This window comes from Sorex araneus, chromosome 4 (genome assembly GCF_027595985.1).
Source record: "Sorex araneus isolate mSorAra2 chromosome 4, mSorAra2.pri, whole genome shotgun sequence".
NCBI lineage: Eukaryota > Metazoa > Chordata > Mammalia > Eulipotyphla > Soricidae > Sorex > Sorex araneus.
This window is the reverse complement of record NC_073305.1, coordinates 37,071,097-37,090,282: the sequence shown is the minus strand read 5'-3', so window position 1 is coordinate 37,090,282 and position 19,186 is coordinate 37,071,097. Positions and strand designations below refer to the sequence as shown.

Genomic DNA, 19,186 nt, shown 5'->3' with positions numbered 1-19,186 from the left:
TCGGAGGGAAAGCACCTGAGTGGCATTGAAAATGGGTGGGGGGCCGGTATGAGGGAGTGGCACCAACCTACAAAAGGGAGACTGAGAAAGACCACCCTGGAGGAGAAATTCTGTGTACACACTAGTTGCATGCCCCGAGGAAGTCTCCAGAGGGTATCACAACACTCGCCTCTCTCTGGTCGGAACCTCTGAGATGCTTGAACCATCCCCACAGCCCCCACCCACCGCAGTGTCCAGGGTGTGAGGGCAGGGATGAGCAGAGGCTCAGGTGGACTCAACTTTTTCCTGCCAGTGGGGGTTCCGGCTGGCCCCCTATTCTGTGTCCCAATCCTGTGAATGAATTTGCACCCCAGTTCAGACAGTATCCCCACTTCTCCAAATACCACAACAGAAGCTTGGGGAAAGTCGCACTGGGCAGTCCAGGAGGCTGGATAATTCACCTTGGCTCTGTTCATGCCCCTGCAGGCCTCGGACACTGCACAGAAGAACTTCCTGTCGGCAGAATACTTGAATGAATCTTTCCACTCGAAAAGGGCCATGAGTGTAGTCAGTATCATGACCTCCGTCCTCGAAGGTATGTGCCACGCTTGCAATGGTCAGTCCACAGTGCCACATGAGCTCAGTGTGAGCCACAGAAGGATGCCCCAGCTCTGGGTCCAAGAACCCACCCATCGCTATGTTCTGGGACCTCTTTTTACGCTACAAGGCTCCGGAAGCCTTTAGCTGTGTAGTGTTTTATGGGGACTGTTTTTTTAAAAAAAAAAAAAAACAGAATCTGAGGAGATGGAAGGAATGAAACGCCCTACTTAATTTCTTATTCAAATGAGCATTTACTCCTGATGTGCTTCCTAAGCTAGATGTCCAAAAGACACTCTGGTGGCCTTGAGAATTTCAAGCTACTGCTCAGGTGTCCAAGAACTTCAACAGTCTTTCATTTTTCTAACATGATAAAAAATACTCTGATATGTTTTGTTCATGTAACTTTCATAGTTATAACTTAATTTCTGCCTCCAACTCCCATGACCTGAGCTTTAGAATATAATTTAAGTAAATTAACTATCCATTTAACTAAATGTTTGTGAATTCTGGGTTCTAGCAATCAAGTAGGAATCCAGTACTCCCCCATGGATGTCTAAGTTATAGGGGCTCTAGTCGTGCCCCAGTGTGGGAGACGGAAGGGCACTGGCCCATGAACCCCTGACCCAGAAGCCTGGCTGCTTTCTCCCCACCTGAAGAGAAGATCCATGTTCATAGGCAGGCTATAGTTTGCCTCTGGGCATAAAACACATGGCCTTTCCAAGTTATGTATCTCCCCTCATCAAATTTAAAGTGTCTTGTTCCAGAGAGATAGTATTGGGGTTAGGTGCTTGCCTTGAACACAGATGACTCAGGCTTGATCCCTAGCAATGGACATGGTCCCTTGAGCACTCTTAAGAATGACCCCTGATGGGGGCTGGAGTGATAGCACAGCAGATAGGGCATTTTCCTTGCACGCGGCTGACCCGGGTTTGATTCCCAGCATCCCATATGGTCCCCTGAGCACAGCCAGGGGTAATTTATGAGTGCAGAGCCAGGAGTGACCCCTGAGCATTGCTGGATGTGACCCAAAAAGCAAAAATAAAAAAGAATGACCCCTGACAATCACTAAGAAAATGATGGCTGGAGGAATCAGTCGGGATGGGAGATGTGTGCTGAGAGTAGATAATCGACCAAACATGATGACCTCTCAGTGTCTGTGTTGCAAGCCATAATGTCTAAAAGTAGAGAGAGAGTATGGGGAATATTATCTGCCATGGAGGGAGGGGGAGGGTGGGAAAGGGGCGGGGGTTATACCGGGGATGTTGGTGGTGGGGAATGTGCACTGGTGAAGGGATGGGTGCTTGATCATTGTGTGATTGTAACCCAAACATGAAAGCTTATAACTATCTCACAGTGGTTCAATAAAAAAAAGAAAGAATGACCCCTGACCACAGAGGTAGGAGTAAACTCTGAAATCATCAATGGTGGCCTTTGAGAAGAGGTCCTGTGTGCTCACCTTTTAGCCCTTGGCTGAACCCTAAAATTTGGCAGTTGGGGTGGACGGACAGGGGTGGTGAACAATATAAGCATGCACAAAAAGTGAGATTTGAAAGCAGAACAATATGTGTCTTTCTAGGGAAAGCTACAAGTGGCGCCCCCTACAGGAGCTCCAGATGCTCATCTGAGCCCAGGAGAGCGGGTTGGCAATGTGCCTGGGAAGACAGCGTCAGACACACCCTTAGAAAGTGCCCAGCCACCCCAACAGGGCAAGATGTAGCAGGAAAGACCACCTTCCCCAATTTAAGGCACCTAGAAAAATGATGAATGACACATATGAAGTGCTCAGTAAATAGCTGTGGGATTGATGGAGAATGAGTGTGATACACAAAAAGTATTATTGGGTGGAGCAATAGTTCAGGGCCTAAGGCACATGCCTCACGTGCAGCCAATCCAAATTCAATCCCCAGTACTATCTATGGTCTCCAAGCACTACCAGAAGTGACCCCTGAGCATAGAGCCAGGAGTACGTCATGAACACAGCTGGGTAACTTAGACTCTCCCCTGGTGACTTTGGGCAGGGTTGAAGGGTGAGGGATAGGAAGAAAATAAGAAAGGGAGAGTTATTCTGGTCAGGACAGACTTCTCTAGGAAGCTACCGGGAGAGTAGACTCTCCCAAGAGAATCTGGGTAAAGATGACCTCCAGTTAAGTTTAAATGGTGGGAGTTATCTGGTTAAGTCTAAACGGTGGGAGTTATTGAGCAGAGGATTCTTGGACATATGATCTCCTTTGGGTAGAGTTTACCCACACACCAACAAAATACATTTTAGATGTTGATGCTATCAGAGTTGTGGTCAGATTGTCAAAGGTCACCCATCTAAAAGTAATAGTGCCTGAGAAAGTTTGAGTCAAGCCCAATAAGAACTTGGAAATTCACTGAGCTCCACATACATGAACCACCATGCTGGGCATATGCTAGCTAAGCCTTGAACTGTTGTCAAACTCAGAAGACCAGAAGCAGGAGCACAGCTCTGAACACTTGCCAAGTAGGAAAGAAGAATGTAGAACAAGTTATCAATGAGAGCTTGAAGGAGAAATGCAGGATGCTAAGGGAAGTATAAGTCTAACCTGAGATTAGAAAAATTTCCAGGCAGAAAGGACACCAAAAAAATAAGAATACTAAAGAAATGATCTCTAACTTGTAAAAAAAATAAGAATACTAAAGAAATGATCTCTAACTTGCAAAAAAAAAATAAAAGAAGCCCACTGTGAAATTATAAAAGACACTATTCCTAGTATCTTTTAATTCCTAAAGATACAGTTTTTCCACCCAAAAGGAGAGAGAGAGTAAGAAGGAATATGTCTGCCACAGAGGCAGAGGATGGGAACGGATGGGGGTGAAGGGAGGGACACTGGGAACATTGGTGGTGGAGAAAGGGCACTGGTGGAGAGATGGACACTCGAACATTGTTTGATTGAAATGTAATCACGAAAAATTTTAAGTCTATAACCGTATCTCACAATGATTCATTAAAATAAAATAAAATAAATAAATACATATATAAGACAGTTTTTCATTAAAAAAAAGAAAGGACAGCAAAGTCCCTGCAGCAGAAGAAAACAGAACACTTGAAGGAAAGAAAAGTGTTTAACTAATTGGAATGTAGAGCGCAAGGAAGAGAAGTGTTCAATGAATCAATCAATCAATAAGCTAGAGATGGGGCAGAGACTAGATGCACAGGTGTGTCTCAATTTGGGGCTCCATCCTGAGAGCAATATGTTATGAAAGGACTGGATGTCAGAGACCTACACTTGCTTTCTATAATAGCTTCTCTGAATTCATGTAGAAAATAAAACTCTGAGGGGGGCAGGAAGCATTGGTAGGGGAGCCTAGTAGGAGGAAGCCAGATGAGAGATAACAGGACTTAGAGAAAGGCAGTGGGAAAGGATTTGAGAGCTATAGAAGGAGCATGACTTTTAGGACTTGGTGGTTCGCTGGTTCTGGCATAAACAGCAGAAAGGATGCTGGTGCAAGAACTCATAGAGGGAACACTACAGGGCCAAGGGCATTCACTGGGGATGAGAAAGGAAGCTATGAAATGGTCTGAGACATAATGGGTTTCAGACACTCTTCAAAAAATCCAGGTAGAGATGTTCCTGAAAAGAATTGACTTAGTAATCAGTGGATCCTGAACAAGGCTGGCCTTAAGAGCTGTTATTTGAGATTTCTCTATAATCCACAGATGTAATTTTGAAGTAGTGCAAGTGGGTAAGATGACATAGAGGGAACAGTGAGAAGAGAAGAAGGCTTGGTGCTGAATTCTGAGAAACTGAAATGTGTCATAATTGAACGGAAGAGATGGAGCCAGCAAAGGAGGCTGAGCAGCCCTAGAAATAGAGATTCCAGAAGCATCACCAGCCACAGGTCTACCTTCCCTCAGGAAGACCAGACAAGAACTAGGCAGTGCTGTAAAAAAAAAAAAAAGGGAAAGGGAAACCCAGGGAAGAATCCAGGGGCTCTAGCCACATGGACGATTTCTGTGTTCTGAGCCAGAGGGCTGACAGGAAGCAGACAGAGGGCATATTAGAGGGGTGCGGGAAGAGTTAGCAGTGAGCAAATGGAGAAACACTGTATGTGACAACTTATTCTATAAGGTATCCTGTGGAGGAAGAGGAGGGAATAAAATGATGTCAGGAGGTAGAGAAAACTGGTTTGTGTGTGAGGGAGAAAGTTCGTTGTTTTAGCAAGTTTAGGATACATGCTAATGGGAAGGATCGGTGAGAATGGGAGAATGAGCATAAAGGGAAGAGATGTTTTTTGCACATAATTTATGATTTGAGTCTACAGATGTCCCATAGTTTGATCTAAAATAGAATGTGCTGGAGCTGGAGTGATAGCACAGCGGGTAGGGCATTTGCACTCAGGTGACCCAGGTTTGATTCCCAGCATCCCATATGGTCCCCAGAGCGTGGCCAGGAGTAACTCCTGAGTGCAAAGCCAGGAGTAACCCCTGTGCATCGCCAGGTGTGAGCCAGGTGTGACCCAAAACCCAAAAATAAATAAATAAATAAATACATACATACATAAATAAACTAGAATGTGCATTTCTGAATGTAGTGTGATGTTTTTGGCGGGTTCTGGAAGCCGCCAGGCAGTCTCGTATTCTTTCTATTATATGTATCATGACCTACTTAGCCATTTCCCTTTCGATGGGAGTAAACTCTGTGGTTAGTATTTCACTTTGTTATGCATATGTGCAACTCTACCTATAGCTAAGACATCTTGAAGTAAAATCATTTTTCAAGGAAATGCGCATTTTCAGTTTTAAAACTTGCTGAATGCCAGGTCAGAGAGGTGGCATGACATTTACAACAGGTAGTGTGCCTTGCACACTACTGACCTGGGCTTGACCCCCTAGCACCGCATGTACTCCCCTGAGCCCTGCCAGATGTGAGCCCAGAGCACAGAGCACAAAGTAGAGCCCAAGCACTGCTGGATGTGACCCCCAAATAAAACAGAACAAAGATATTAGCGCCATGTACTCCTCTCCATGAATGTTGTACGAATTATCATACACCCAAGCAGCGGGTGAGTGTGTTTTTGCCCATACTTCCCAGTAAAATTTTCAACTTCCATCTTAGGAACTCTTATCAATGAAAATAATATCTTCATACAGTTCTGATTGTGGTTTTTATTTTTTTTTTTAGTATTTGGTGCCAGTTTTTCAAATATTCATAAACCACCTGAGTTTTCTATTGGTGACCTCTCTGATTCACCAAAAACAATATGAATGGTTTTTCATTCATATTGATTTTAAAGAGTTATTACATGTTAGCAAAATTAGCATTTTTGAAGCCATACCCTGCTCTTGGCTCTGTGCTCAGGGTTCACCCCTGGTGGGCTCAGGGAGTCATAATGGGGTACAGGGAGTCAGACCTGTGTACAAGAAATAATATCTGCTGTGTTATTTCTCTAGCCCCTCAAAATTAGTATTTTTGTCTGCGGTGTGAGCCAGCATAACTTCTAAGTTATTTTTTACTTTGCTTGATCAAATGTTTTAAAGATTATAAATCCACACTAAACTAAACCACAGTAAATACAGTGAGTAGATAGGATGCTACTAAAAAATAGTTTGATCCATGAAAGAGATTGGTATATATATATATATATATATATATATATATATATTTGAAAATATATGGGTATGTATGAAAGTAGCATAGGACCAAAGGGAAATTTCAAATCTTTGGGGGGAATATTACTCAGTAAACAGTGTTAATGCAAATAACTGGAGATTAGAAATATTTTACCCCTGGATCAATATTTTGTTCTTTACTTAAAATAAACTGCAGATGTACCAAACATTTAAATGAAAGAAATGAAGCTACAATAGACTTAGAAGAAAACATAGACATTTTACATGACTAACAGTGAGAAAGGTTTTAAATGCAAAGCATGAAATAAAATATAAACAAGCACTTGAAGAACAATGCTGATAAATTTGACATAAACATTTTTTAATGCCTACAGGAAAATGGCACTATTAACAAAATATAGTAGCATACATTTGTTTTTATGAACTCATTTATTTTGAAAAATGCTGATATTATTGGATATGCCAAAAACAGTAACAATAAGTCTCTCAATGAGAGATGTTACTGGTGCCCGCTCAAACAAATTGATGAGCAACAAGATGACAGTGACAGTGATTAAAAGGATTCAGATTTTATTATAAGCAAATAAACTGCATTTTATTAAAAATTGTGTCTCCTTCCCATTGAGAAGCTCCATGCTTCCCTGCCCCCTAGTGTACCTCAATCTCCAGTCTCTTGTATTCTTCACTCAGTTTGCTGTGCATAAGAAAAGTACTGGGGGCTGGAGCGATAGCACAGCGGGTAGGGCATTTGCCTTGCATGTGGCAGACCCAGGTTTGAATCCCAGCACCCCATATGGTCCCCCAGGCACCGCCAGGAGTAATTCCTGAGTGCATGAGCCAGGAGTAACCCCTGTACATCGCTGGGTGTGACCCCAAAACCAAAAAGAAAAGTACTGTAGCACTGTTGCACTGTCATCCCGTTGTTTGAGTGGGCACCAGTAATGTCTTCATTGTGAGACTTGTTACTGTTTTTGGCATATCGAATATGCCACAGGTAGCTTGCCAGGCTCTGCCATGCGGGCAGGATACTATCGGTAGTTTGCCGGGCTTTCCGAGAGGGACTGAGGAATCGAACCCGGGTTGGCCACGTGCAAAGAAAACGCCCTACCCGCTGTGCTATTGCTCTAGTCCAAGAAAAGTATATCTACACATAAATAGTTTTTATACCTTTACATATAACACATTCTAATAACATATTTTTCACATATTTTTCTATAATGCATTCTATATGCATCATAGAACGTTGTTTCCTTTTCTTAAGTTGAGATAAGAAGCAATGGACATTCTCCTTCTTTGCCCGTGTGGGCTGGTATGCTCACAGGGTGCACATCCTGTTGTGAAGTTTATAGATAGGTCTGAATCTTGACAATTGCGCTCCACTGAGGTGGCTCCAGTTACACATCCAAATGGAGATTTTAATGGAAGCATCTAGAGAAGTGATCCTGGTGTTTAAGGTTGTGGTCAGAAACTGGACATATAATTTGGGAGGAAATAAGGATAGAAATGGTCCTTTAAAAGCCATGGGGCTTAATGAGAATACCTAGAGAGAGGTAAAAATAGAGAGAGATCCAGGAGAGAAGGCTTGAATACCCAGAAGCAGGAAAAAAAGTAGAAGACCGGATCAGAAATTGAGAAAAATGCATGCCACTGACCCAGCATTGACCCCCGGCACCCCACATGGTCCCCCAAGCTCACCAGGAATAATCTCTAAGTTCATCCAGGTGTGGTCAAAAACAAACAAACTAACAGAAATTAAGAAAAAGCCATCCCTGAAACTTGAAAAAAAAAAAGCAAACAAAAACAAAAGCATAAGAACTCACAATACCAAGGTAAACTGATGATCCAAGGATTTCAAGAAGAGCATCATGCACTCCAGTGTTGAGTGAAGCAGAATGAGAAGGGAACTGGTCATTGGAGACTTGTATTCAGAAGGGACAAAAGCCAAATTTCCGGGCTCAGAGAGAACAGGAGATGGGAATGTGAAGAGAATTAAGCACAGAAAGTGCTAACCCAAAAGCTCGCTGTTAAGGGCCAGTAGATGAAGGAGAAATTGGAGTCCGTTGAGCTCACTCTTAAAGTGCAGTGAGCCCTCTCTTAAAGAGCATGCTCATACACTGGTGGCATGGGGAAGGGGTGCACACAGACTTTGAGAGAACAGCTGGAGCGAGGAGTCAGAAGAGCTCACACCCGCACTGTGAGAGACAGGAGACAGCCTGGAGCTGGAACTGCAGAGCTGCAGGGAACTTAATAGAGGGACAAAAAAAGGAGGTCCTTTTGTGAATGATTCTATACTCCGAGGGAAATTAAAGGGAGCTTGTCCGCAGAGATGGAAGCATGGCAAGTGGAGGGGGGATAAGATGAAAGAGAGGGAAGTGAGAAATGGTAGACTGGAAGGCAGAAAGCATTGCTCTAGAGAAACATGGCAGCATGTCTGGTCAGTGGCAAGCTGGGACTCGTGACTCCCCAGCAGGATCAGCCACTACAACCGGAGGTCATTTCCCACCAAGTCCAACAGTTGGGGGCAAGTACCAAGAAGTCGGCAAGAGGGGGTTGTTCAAGGATGAGTTTTGTCAAATAGGGATGAAAGAGGACAGGGAAAGAATGGAGGATGACTGCCAGGAAGCAGTAAATGGGAAGGATAGGACACGTGGAGAAGGAAGGACATGACGTAAGTGAGAGGCACTTGCAAAGTTTGGATCCATGATCTGGAGTACAGGTGGGCACAGAGAATGGATTGGAATGTCTGGGATGAAGCTCTAAAAGGAGGAAATGGGAGTTATTATTATACTAGATCCAGAGGAATGTCCTAGGATGGCAGGGTGTGTGTGTGTGTGTGTGTGTGTGTGTGTGTGTGTGTGTGTGTGTGTGTGTGTGTGTGTGTGTGTTGGGTGTCCTTCAGTGACACTCGGCTGACAGCTGTCATTGACTCCCCCCATCTGTGATGCAGAACTTGAGGAGTCCGAACGGAGGTGTCCACCTTGCGTGACCACATTGACACAGAAATATCTGATCTGGGAGTGCAGCCCCCTGTGGTTGAAGTTCAAGAAGATTCTCTTTGAGATTGTGACGGACCCCTTTACGGAGCTCGCCGTCACCTTTTGCATCGTGGTGAATACAGTCTTCATGGCGATGGAGCACCATGGAATGAGCAGGGAGTTTGAAACCATGCTCCAGATAGGCAACTATGTGAGTGCACTGGTCCAGCGGGCACTGAAGGGTTTGGGGGTGTAGCAGGCTCTCGTTCCGTGGATTGTTGGTCTAGTAAACAGACAGGGGAAAAGGCAGAGGGACACTGCACAGAAAGCCAAGTCTGCAGGACCTGCCTGAGACTGCAGCAAAGACAGGAAAGTGGATGGAGTAAGTCCTGAGCCAAGACAGCCGGCTCCCCCTTACAGAACTCAGGACTCAGGATTTCTGCTGCCTCTCTCGTGAAATAAGGATAAGTGTCACTTTCCCATGTCTTACACAATTCCTCCAGCTTATTGATTTTGTGATCACCAGGAGCAGCGCCAGGGTGTTTCAATGCTGTCATTTGAGAACAGAAAGAGAGGAGAGAGGTAGTGAGGAGGCTACTGGAAACCCCTTCACTGTTATAACAAAAGCACTGGAGATTTACAACTTTTGTATCTGGTGTAGATATGATGGGGCTACTTTAAATTTCCCTTCATTACTTGTTTTCCCCCTTTGTATTATTTGCTTTTAATAAGATGAAATCCAGGTTGGATTTCCCTCCATGCGGAGTAAAGAACCTGACTCAGAGGTAGAGCACCACTCCCCAATTTGGGGCCCCCCTCATCCCTGGGGATAACAACAAAGAGTCAACTTTCCACGGATGCTCTTTCAAGACAAGATGGGATCTCAGATGCTTCTCATGAGTTGTCTTTTTTTTTTTCTCTCACAACAGCCCTCTATGGTCTGTGTGACTATTTCCCCTTTTGCAATAAGATGTACAGGCACAGAATGGGAGTAATCTGCCAGGCTCATTGAGGTAAGCTAGTAGCAGCAGCGGCCGAATTTCAACCCAGGCTGCAGAGCTCACATTTCTAACTTCTAGGGCTCACCCCTCTCGAGGATCTGCTGTGTGTCTAGGTATGCATGCCCAAGTGAGGTGTAGTGTACGTGCATACATGTGTGTGAAGAAGACCATGGGAGCAGCTCCTGCTGAAATGGACTGAAAACACCATGAACAGAGTTGCAGTTTTATAGGCAAGAGAGTCTCCCACACTCCTCCTTTGCCCCTGGCCTTGCCTCAATAAACTCCGATTTCCATCTGCAGGTCTTCACTGGGTTTTTCACTGCTGAGATGGTCCTCAAAATCATCGCCTTTGATCCCTACTATTACTTCCAGAAGAAGTGGAACATCTTTGACTGCATCATTGTCACCATAAGCCTGATGGAACTAGGCATGTCCAAGAAGGGAAGCCTGTCGGTGCTGCGAACCTTCCGCCTGGTAATGCTATGATCTGAGGAAGCTCACCTCCCCTTAAGGGACACTCACCCCAGGTGACAGACTCGAGCCTGTGAGGTCCCCACCAGCCAGCACCCTCCTCCTCCTCCCCTCCTGTCCCTATGGGAGGAAGGCAAAGCCTGTCTCCTGAGGACCCGGAGTTCTTCTTCTTTCCACGTAGAAATATGCAGTCCTGGTCCATGCTGTGTCCACAGTAGGGGCCAGGAAACAGGGCTGAGCTCCTGGTCTCGATTTCCCTGGAGGTGATTGCAAATGAATGCAAATGCCTGCAGGGACCAGGCAGTAGAGAAATAATGCCAGCCAGGGAACAGTTTGGCTCTGGATTTTTGGCCCATGTCAATAGTCAAGGATGACTCAGTGCTGCTCAGGGAACTTCACCCCTGAACCCATCTCAGGGAGGGGCAGGCACCAGACATCCATGTGATGATGCCAAAGAGGTGGCATTTCCCATTATATTTAGTTTCAAATTTTTATGAGAAATCAGAAATTCAGATTTATATGAAATCAATTTTTATATTGATTGCTAATCTCCCTTTTAAAAATAACACACTAAATAGTAAATAAAGCATGTCCTATAGGCTCTTTGTGTCCTGGGCCATGGATTGCTTACTTCTAATTGGTAATTAGAAGGACAGAGTGGGGTCTTGGGGACTCTTCGTCCTTTTCTGGGAGCTTGAGCTGAGAAGAAGTCACACATTTAGAGTGACAGATTTCCAAAAGTATCTGGAAAATGGTGACAAGATACTGGTAACGGGGGCTGGAGCGATAGCACAGCAGGGAGGGCATTTGCCTTGCACACGGCTGACCAGGATTCGATTCCCAGCATCCCATATGGTCCCCTGAGCACCGCCAGGAGTAATTCCTGAGCGCAGAGTCAGGAGTAACCCCTGTGCATCGCCGGGTGTGACCCCCCCTAAAAAAAAAGATACTGGTAACTAGGCAAAACTAAGCAAGTGACGGTCTCCATAAGACACCTAGGCCTTTCACTGAGGAAACAAAACGCCACATTTGTTGTGCATGGGAGGAACCAGGGTTCATTCCCTAATAAAACAATGTATTGATTCTTTTGGGACCAGAGAAGCTTGGTGTCTAAATCTACCTGATGGTCCTGCTCCCATTCCATAAGGGCTGTGGTATCAAATCACCAATATAGGCAGGTTGGGTTCTTCGGCTTGTGTTTGATTTATTTTGGTGATGGTTTTTGCTAATGACACAGTGATACTGGGGAGCCTCATCATCTGGAATTTCATACCACAAAAGTCTCTAGGGACATAGCCCTGACCTCACTTCTTGACCCCTGATATTCTTTTTTTCCCCAACTTAAATTTTATTTCATTTTTATGAAGCCGTTCACAATATTTGATTACATTTAATATTCAAACACCAATCCCACCACCATTACCCCTTCCCACCACCATATTTCAAATGTTTCCATCCCAGACCCCAAACCCTGCCCCCAAAGCAGAACCAAACTAATTTATTTTGTATTGCTTGTTATGAATAATCTGCTAAAAATGATCCCAAAAAGGTTTCTTAGAGGAAAGTGTGTGAAAATTGTTGTATTTCTGTAAGAGCTTAAGCCCTTCTAAAAGAAATTAGAAACATGGTGTTAAAGGTTAAGGCTTATGTGCATATATATGTGTATATATGTTTGTATATATATATATATCTGTAAAAATATATTTCCCCCTAAGATCGGTTGCCTTCTCCTTTAAACATCATCAGATGTGGTATGCTATTCTTGGCATATTAGTGGTGTAAAGTATGAGATGTCCTGCCACCACGCAGTCCAGGAATAGATTCCCTCATGGGGAGGCTTGTGTGAGCTTATGGAGAGTGGCCATGAGCATGGCGGTGGTTGTGTTCTGAAGGTTTTCAACTGCCAGGGCTAGCTCTGTTGGGGCAGAGAGGGGAACTCACCTGCCTCTCCTCCAGGTTGACTTGGATGAAACAGCCTGGCATGGGGTGTGGAGGCATGGCTATGTCATATTGTGCTCTCTTTCAATTTATTGTTGAGTCTCTGGATCATGGCCATTGATGAGATTATATGGTGCCAGGGGCAGCTTGTAGGGGTGACTGCCAAGCTGCCGGAAATAGGGGGAGGTCATTCATACCCAGTTCCGTTGAGCCTGGAGTTTTCAGTCATAAGTCCCGCATACCGGGGTTTTTCTGCAGATTCATTTACGGGTGAGGCTCATCTGAGCATGTGGAGAGCGACCAGGAGCATAGTGGTGGTTGAGTTCTGGGGGTTTCGGCTCTGACCCCCGATATTCTTTTCTACTCAAATTTCCCCCACTCCAAACTCTTTGAGACCTTTCCATTCTCCTCCCCCATCATCTCTACTCCCTCATGAACAGGCAGGGATGCCAGGCCCTTTCGTGTTCTTATATCCTCACAACCAAATTCAGTGGTCTTGCCTTCTGTGCCTTCATATTCTTGTGTTTGGCAAAATTTGACCCCAGAATTGAAGCCAAATATTTCCCCTCATTTTACTTGAACTATGTACTTAATTGCAGAAAATTCACATTGTCCTGCTTATCTGTTTCTCGTTTCTAATAGTTACTTATTTTTTTAATGCTATAGATTTTTCAAAAGAATTGAGCAGATAGAAGAGAATTTTTCCATACCCCCCCCAACCCAATCATACAAACACATACATATATGTCTCCCCACCTCTACATCTTTCATTGTGGTGCCATGGACCAAGCCCAAGGCCCCACACATGCAAAACCTGTGTTCTACCATTGACCATATCCCTGACCCCATTTCCCCTACCATTATCATCTTATATTAGTATAGTAAATGTGTGTACAGTAACTATTAGTACAGTAAAAAGGCAGCACAAACCAAACCCATTTAACTGCACGATACTAATGTGTAAAGCCATGATGCTTTACCAGGTTCTGTATGGTCAGAATATGCGTATTTTCCTCATCCCCACTTTGCTCTAGCCAGTGGCCTCCTTTCTCTTCCTCCACATGGCAGTTCATTTCTCTGGTCTTTGCATATTTGTCCTCTTGACCCATAATGCCCTTTATTTTTCATTGGCTTATTTCCTTCTCATCTTTGCAGAGTCCATGCACACGTCTCTTCCTTAGAGTTTTCCATCCTCATCAAATGAACTTGATTCTCAATCTTTAGAAAGATTCCCGATGTTCATGAGACAAACCCAGAATTTCCTGTCTCACCATTCTATTCCCAGAGCCTAGCATAAGATCTAGCACACAGCTGAAATTTGATAATTATCTATAATAGAAAGAAAAAGAAAGAAAGGAGGATGACAGGAAAGAAATGAAAATTCTGTGTCTTCCTTTGTACTTTTCTCTGAGTACCATCACTTTCTTTTCGTTGTTTAAAGTCTTTCTCCACTGGTCTATTGTCCGCTCCTATACCAACACCATTCTGTTTTAATTATTATGATTGCCTTAAGTATGTTTGTCTGTAAGGCAGACAACACTTGTTTAACTTGTTGGTCCTTGCACTTACATATTTATTTTAGGATATTTTCCAAGTTACATACAAAAAAAAACTTGAGGTGGGTTATTTTTTGCCCCCTACCAGGATTACAATAGCCTACAGATCAATTTGGAAAGAAACTTAACCAAATTTTAGTTTACATTATGGAGTCTTATTGCCCTATAAAAATAATATACAGTCATTCCAATCATTTGGGGGGATGTTTGGGGTTACACCAGCAGTACTCAGGGTGGCAGTGCTTGGGGTGGATCGTATGCAGTGCTGGGGATCAAACCAGGGTAAACTGCATGCAAGACAAGTGCCTTAACACCTGTACTTCATCCCTGGCTTCATTAATTTCAATCTTCCTAAAATTTCTCCAACAAATTTTATCATTTTTTTCACTAGGGACTTGCGCCATAACTTTTATTAGATTTATTCCTAGATATTCCACATTTTATTATTTCTCCTAAGTGAAACCTCTTCTTAACAAAATAGGGGCTACCCCTAATCACTCAGGGGCCATACAGTGCTGGAAAACAAATTTAGGACCTCACACATGCTAAGCACGTATTCTACCACTCGAGATAAGTCCCAGGCCCTACAATCTTTTGTTTTATTGTCCTTTTCTGGCTTTTTTATTTGCTAGCATTTTGCTATTTAATCATCTTATATCCAGAAATTTCTTTTATTTGTTCTATTGATTTTTCTCTATAATTTTAAATTGCTTAACACAATCATACTATATGCAAATTAGTTTTATTTCTTTTCTAATCCTTTTCCTTTTGGTTCCTTTTATTATGTTATTGTCTTGATTAGGACATTCAGTACATCGCTCAAAGAAAGTGCTAATAGCAGACAACCTTGCTATTTTCCTGATCTCAGAAAATGCTTTCAGTAATTCAACAAGTCTCATATTTGTGGCAGGTTTTTTGTTTTTAAGATTAAGGAAAAGAACACCTTTATCAGTTTACAAAGTTTTCTTTTGTTAAGAATATTTATTATGAAAGAACATTTAATTTCATTAGGTAATTCTCCCATATGCATTAAAAATAATACTATGATTTTTTTCTTAATTTGTTAAGTGGTGAATTATATTACTTTCTTTTCTAATGTTAAATAAACAACTTGGCATTCCTAGAATAAACCCAGCTTGATCGAGACATATATTTTTTTCATTTTGGAAAATTAATTTTATTACATCTTTGCTTCCAAATTGAGAAGTCACTGTCACTGTCACTGTCATTCCGTTGCTCATCGATTTGTTTGAGCGGGCACCAGTAACATCTCTCATTGTGAGACTTATTGTTACTGTTTTTGGCATATCCAATACGCCACGGGTAGCTTGCCGGGCTCTGCCATGCAGGCAAGATACTCTCAGTAGCTTGCCAGGCTCTCCTAGAGGGGCAGAGGAATCGAACACGGGTAATTTAACCTAAATTTTCCTCACTTGCTTTGTGCAAGTCAAGTGTTAGTATTGAGGTATCAAGATTATGCTGATTTCCATGAAAAGAGGTGAGGAGTATTCCTCTTCTTCTGTCCCCTAGTCTTTGTTAAGATTGGAATTAATTGTTCCTTATAGACTCGGTAGAATTTATAGGAAAACCATGTAGATTTGCCTCTACTGCTCTAATTGTCTAAATGGTCACGCTCTAGACAGGTCTTCTCTTTCTCTAATCAGTTTTGGTAAGTTATATTTTTTCTAAGATTTCTCCTTACCTAAATTTTCAAGTCTTTGGTCATGAAATTGTTATGTTATGCTGCTATCTTTTAAGAGTCCATGCCACCTGTACTTCTATTAACTTTTATTTTCTTTTTTAAAAAATAGTGTTTTATGCTTTCTCTCATCTTTTTCTTATTAGTTTTGCCAAAGGTCGACAATTTAATTAGTCTTTTCAAAGAACCAACGTTTAGCTTGTTGATGTTATTTCATTGATGTTTTCTACTTCAATTGATCCTGCATCTTAACTTAATTATATTCTTTATCCCACATATTTTATTCTTGTCTAGTTTCTTCAGATGGAATTTTCAACCTATTTTCTTGTCCAATAAATTCATTTAAGACTTCAATTTCCTTGTAAGAACTACTTTAACATGCAGAATTTTCCTTTTTTTTTGGATTCTAAACATTTTCTGATTTCAAATTGATTCATTCTTTGAACTCAAAGGTTAATTAGAAGAGTGATTCTTGATTTTGAAGTCTGTTTGGTGGTTCTAGTTATCTTTATGCCATTAAGTTCTAGCTTAATTGTATTATAGTCAGAGAACTTACACTTGATGGTTTTAATGTTTTAAAGTCACTGGTAATTTCCTTTTGCCTCAGTATATTAAAAATGTTTCTTGTGCACTTGAAAAAAGTGTGTTTTCTGTCATTGCAGGATGCAAAACCCTACATATCTCCACTGGAGAGAGAAAGCTATTGTATGGTACAGACATTCTATATCCCTGCTTATTTTTGTCTTCATATTCTAGCAATTACTGACAGGAGTGGTGTATAAAAATATCTCCACTTTGATTATGCCATGGTCTGTTTCTCCTCTCTTGAGGATGTGTTATTAAGTGCATACATATTTTAAGGTGTTATATCTTCCCAGTAAAGCAAAACTTTTATCATTAAAAATTGACCTTCTTTACTCTAGATATGCTTTTTTGCCTTCAAAATTTCTTTTGCTAATATTAATTAAATAACCACTTCTTGGGGGGTTTAGAATGTTCCTATTACATCTTTATCCAGCTTTTATGTATCCCTAGGGTTTTTATAGATCTTTTTAAAATAGCACTTAGATTTTAGACTTTGATTCAGTTCTGACAATCCAATCTTTGTTTTTTAACCAAAGTATTTCATCCACGTTTGCTTGTAAATGTTAACCTGTTTGGGTATGTATCTTTCTTTATATTTTGGACTGTCTATGTGTTTTACCTACCAGTATTTCTTTCTTTCTCCTCTTTCCTCTTATTTTGTGTTTTTAATTTTTCTTGTTCCATCACCCCCTTTAGCTTGGAAACGAAACACTCTTTTTATTATTTAGCAAGATACCTTAGAAATTACAGCACAAATAGTTGACTTACATTCAGTAAAACGTTACCTTTTTCCAAGACAACTTTGAACTCCAGTTACCTCTTTGTGAATTACTCTGAATTACTCTGAAGTTTTAAGTAGCTTCAAGTGGTTGGGTTTTGCCCTGAAGTTTTAAGTAGCTTCAAGTGTTTGTTTTGTTTGCTTCTTTTCTTTGGGGTCGGAAGATTGGGTGACACCCCACTATGCTCAGAGCTGACTCCTGGCTCTGTGCTCAGGGATCACACCTGGCAGTGCTTGGGACACCATATGGCAGTGCAGGGATTGAACCCGAGTTGGTCACCTACAAGACAAGAGCTCAACCTGCTCTATTCTTTCTTTTTCCGGCACCTAACTGGTTGTTTTATTTGATCTTTTAAACCATAGGACTTGATTCGAGACCAACAATTCTAGTTGTGCTGACAATTCCCAAAGTTTAGAAGCTTTGCCTTGTACAAGCCCGTTTCTCTCTCCAGTCACAGTCTTAGAGTGTGGGGACTTCAGTTTGGGCCCTTTATAAAGCTGCTCTGGCACTCGAATTTTTTACAGATTCTGGCTAGATCTCGTGGTGATTCAATAAAATTTATTTAAAAACAACAACCACAACAATGCTGCTCTGTCACCTCTTCTGGAGACCAGGGCAACCTCCGGAGCAGAAGTTCCCAAACTTACTTGACCTACCATTACTGTCCCCTTTTCATAAATAAATAAATACCTAACACCGTCCCCTGAAATCTATCTCTTTAAGTAAATACGCAGAAAGTACCTGTCCCACCCGCCTCCCCAGCACCCTCTGGGGAAACACCACTGGGATTCCTCCTGCTTGTGAACAACCAGAGACAAAGGCGTGTTTTAAGGTCTGAACAGCCTCAGCGCTGAAGGCGCCCCATGCACCAGTGCTCCTTTAAAGCGCAGTTGGTGTCTGACGTCTCCCTGGGCTGTATCCTGCAGAACTTCTTCTGCTCCATCTTCAGTTCACTAATTCACTCCTTAACAGTGACAAATCTGGTGTGAGACTCTTCTGCAAACTTTTAAATGTTGTGCTCTATTTTTTTTCCTTTCTAGAAGTTTCATTTCTCCCTTCTATGAATGGTATAGTACCATTTCATTTTTGCTTACCATTTATATCTTTCCTTCTCTGTAGTGCCTTGAAGCTTGTATTTTATGTCTTGATACATATCATATCTAATTATGCAGCCATCTTGGGTTGGCCATTTTATTGCCTAAAAAAAATTTGAATGGCCATTTTGCATGTTGCTGCCTCTCAAAGACACTGGGGCGGGGTGTGGGACGGGGGGTGCTTTGAAGCTCGAGGTGCAGGCTGGCTTCCGCAAAGATTGTTTTCATATTCTTCTTCGCCTTGCAGGATTGTTGTTAATTAAACCTCAGCTTGAAATACGCAGGTGGGCGGGCTCAGCTTCAATCTCCAACATCGTTTTGTGGTGCCAAATTCTCACTGTCAACTCTTTTTCCCCCACTCCTTCCACAAACCTGGTATCTGGCACCAACCACTTAATTTTCCTTGTCTACTTCTGGGTTTACTTCTGGCTTGTATTTACATGGGGAAAAGGCTCTTTGGGATCTAATCTTAATAGGTGGAGAAATTCTTGTTAGCCTCTCTACCTTACTCAGGCTCCAGACATAATCCTCTTCCCATGCCTCATGAGACAATTAATATCTGCATTCACCACACACCCAGCCCTGGCATTGCTGGAAATGAATCCTACTTAATTGTTTTATTTTTCAATTTAAAAACCCTATACTCAAATTCACTCAGTTTCACAAATACAAATGTCTTCAGAGAAAAATCTGGCCTCATCCACGTGTTTATATTTCTATATTTCTATGTTTATTTAATTTTTAGTAATTTTCTGTATGGAAGTGGAGAATCCAGGAGCCCAATAGAGTCTCCCATATTGCCAAGTTTTCTGCTGATATTTTCACAAATACTAGGTCTGATTTATCACCAGTGTGACTTCCTCAATAGAAGACAATTAGCACACTTACTTTTCACTAAACCTTTTAAATTAGA

General features: G+C 42.1%; 1 protein-coding gene across 1 annotated transcript in view; it reads left to right on the top strand.

Annotated features, from left to right (window-relative positions):
- SCN10A (sodium voltage-gated channel alpha subunit 10) overlaps positions 1-19,186 on the top strand; it is a 126,658-nt gene that overhangs the window by 34,650 nt on the left and 72,822 nt on the right. The window contains exons 12-14 of the mRNA XM_012934068.2: positions 466-574; positions 9,123-9,361; positions 10,452-10,625. Coding sequence (XP_012789522.2) covers positions 466-574; positions 9,123-9,361; positions 10,452-10,625 — 522 coding nt within the window. The remainder of the gene's footprint in view (positions 1-465; positions 575-9,122; positions 9,362-10,451; positions 10,626-19,186) is intronic.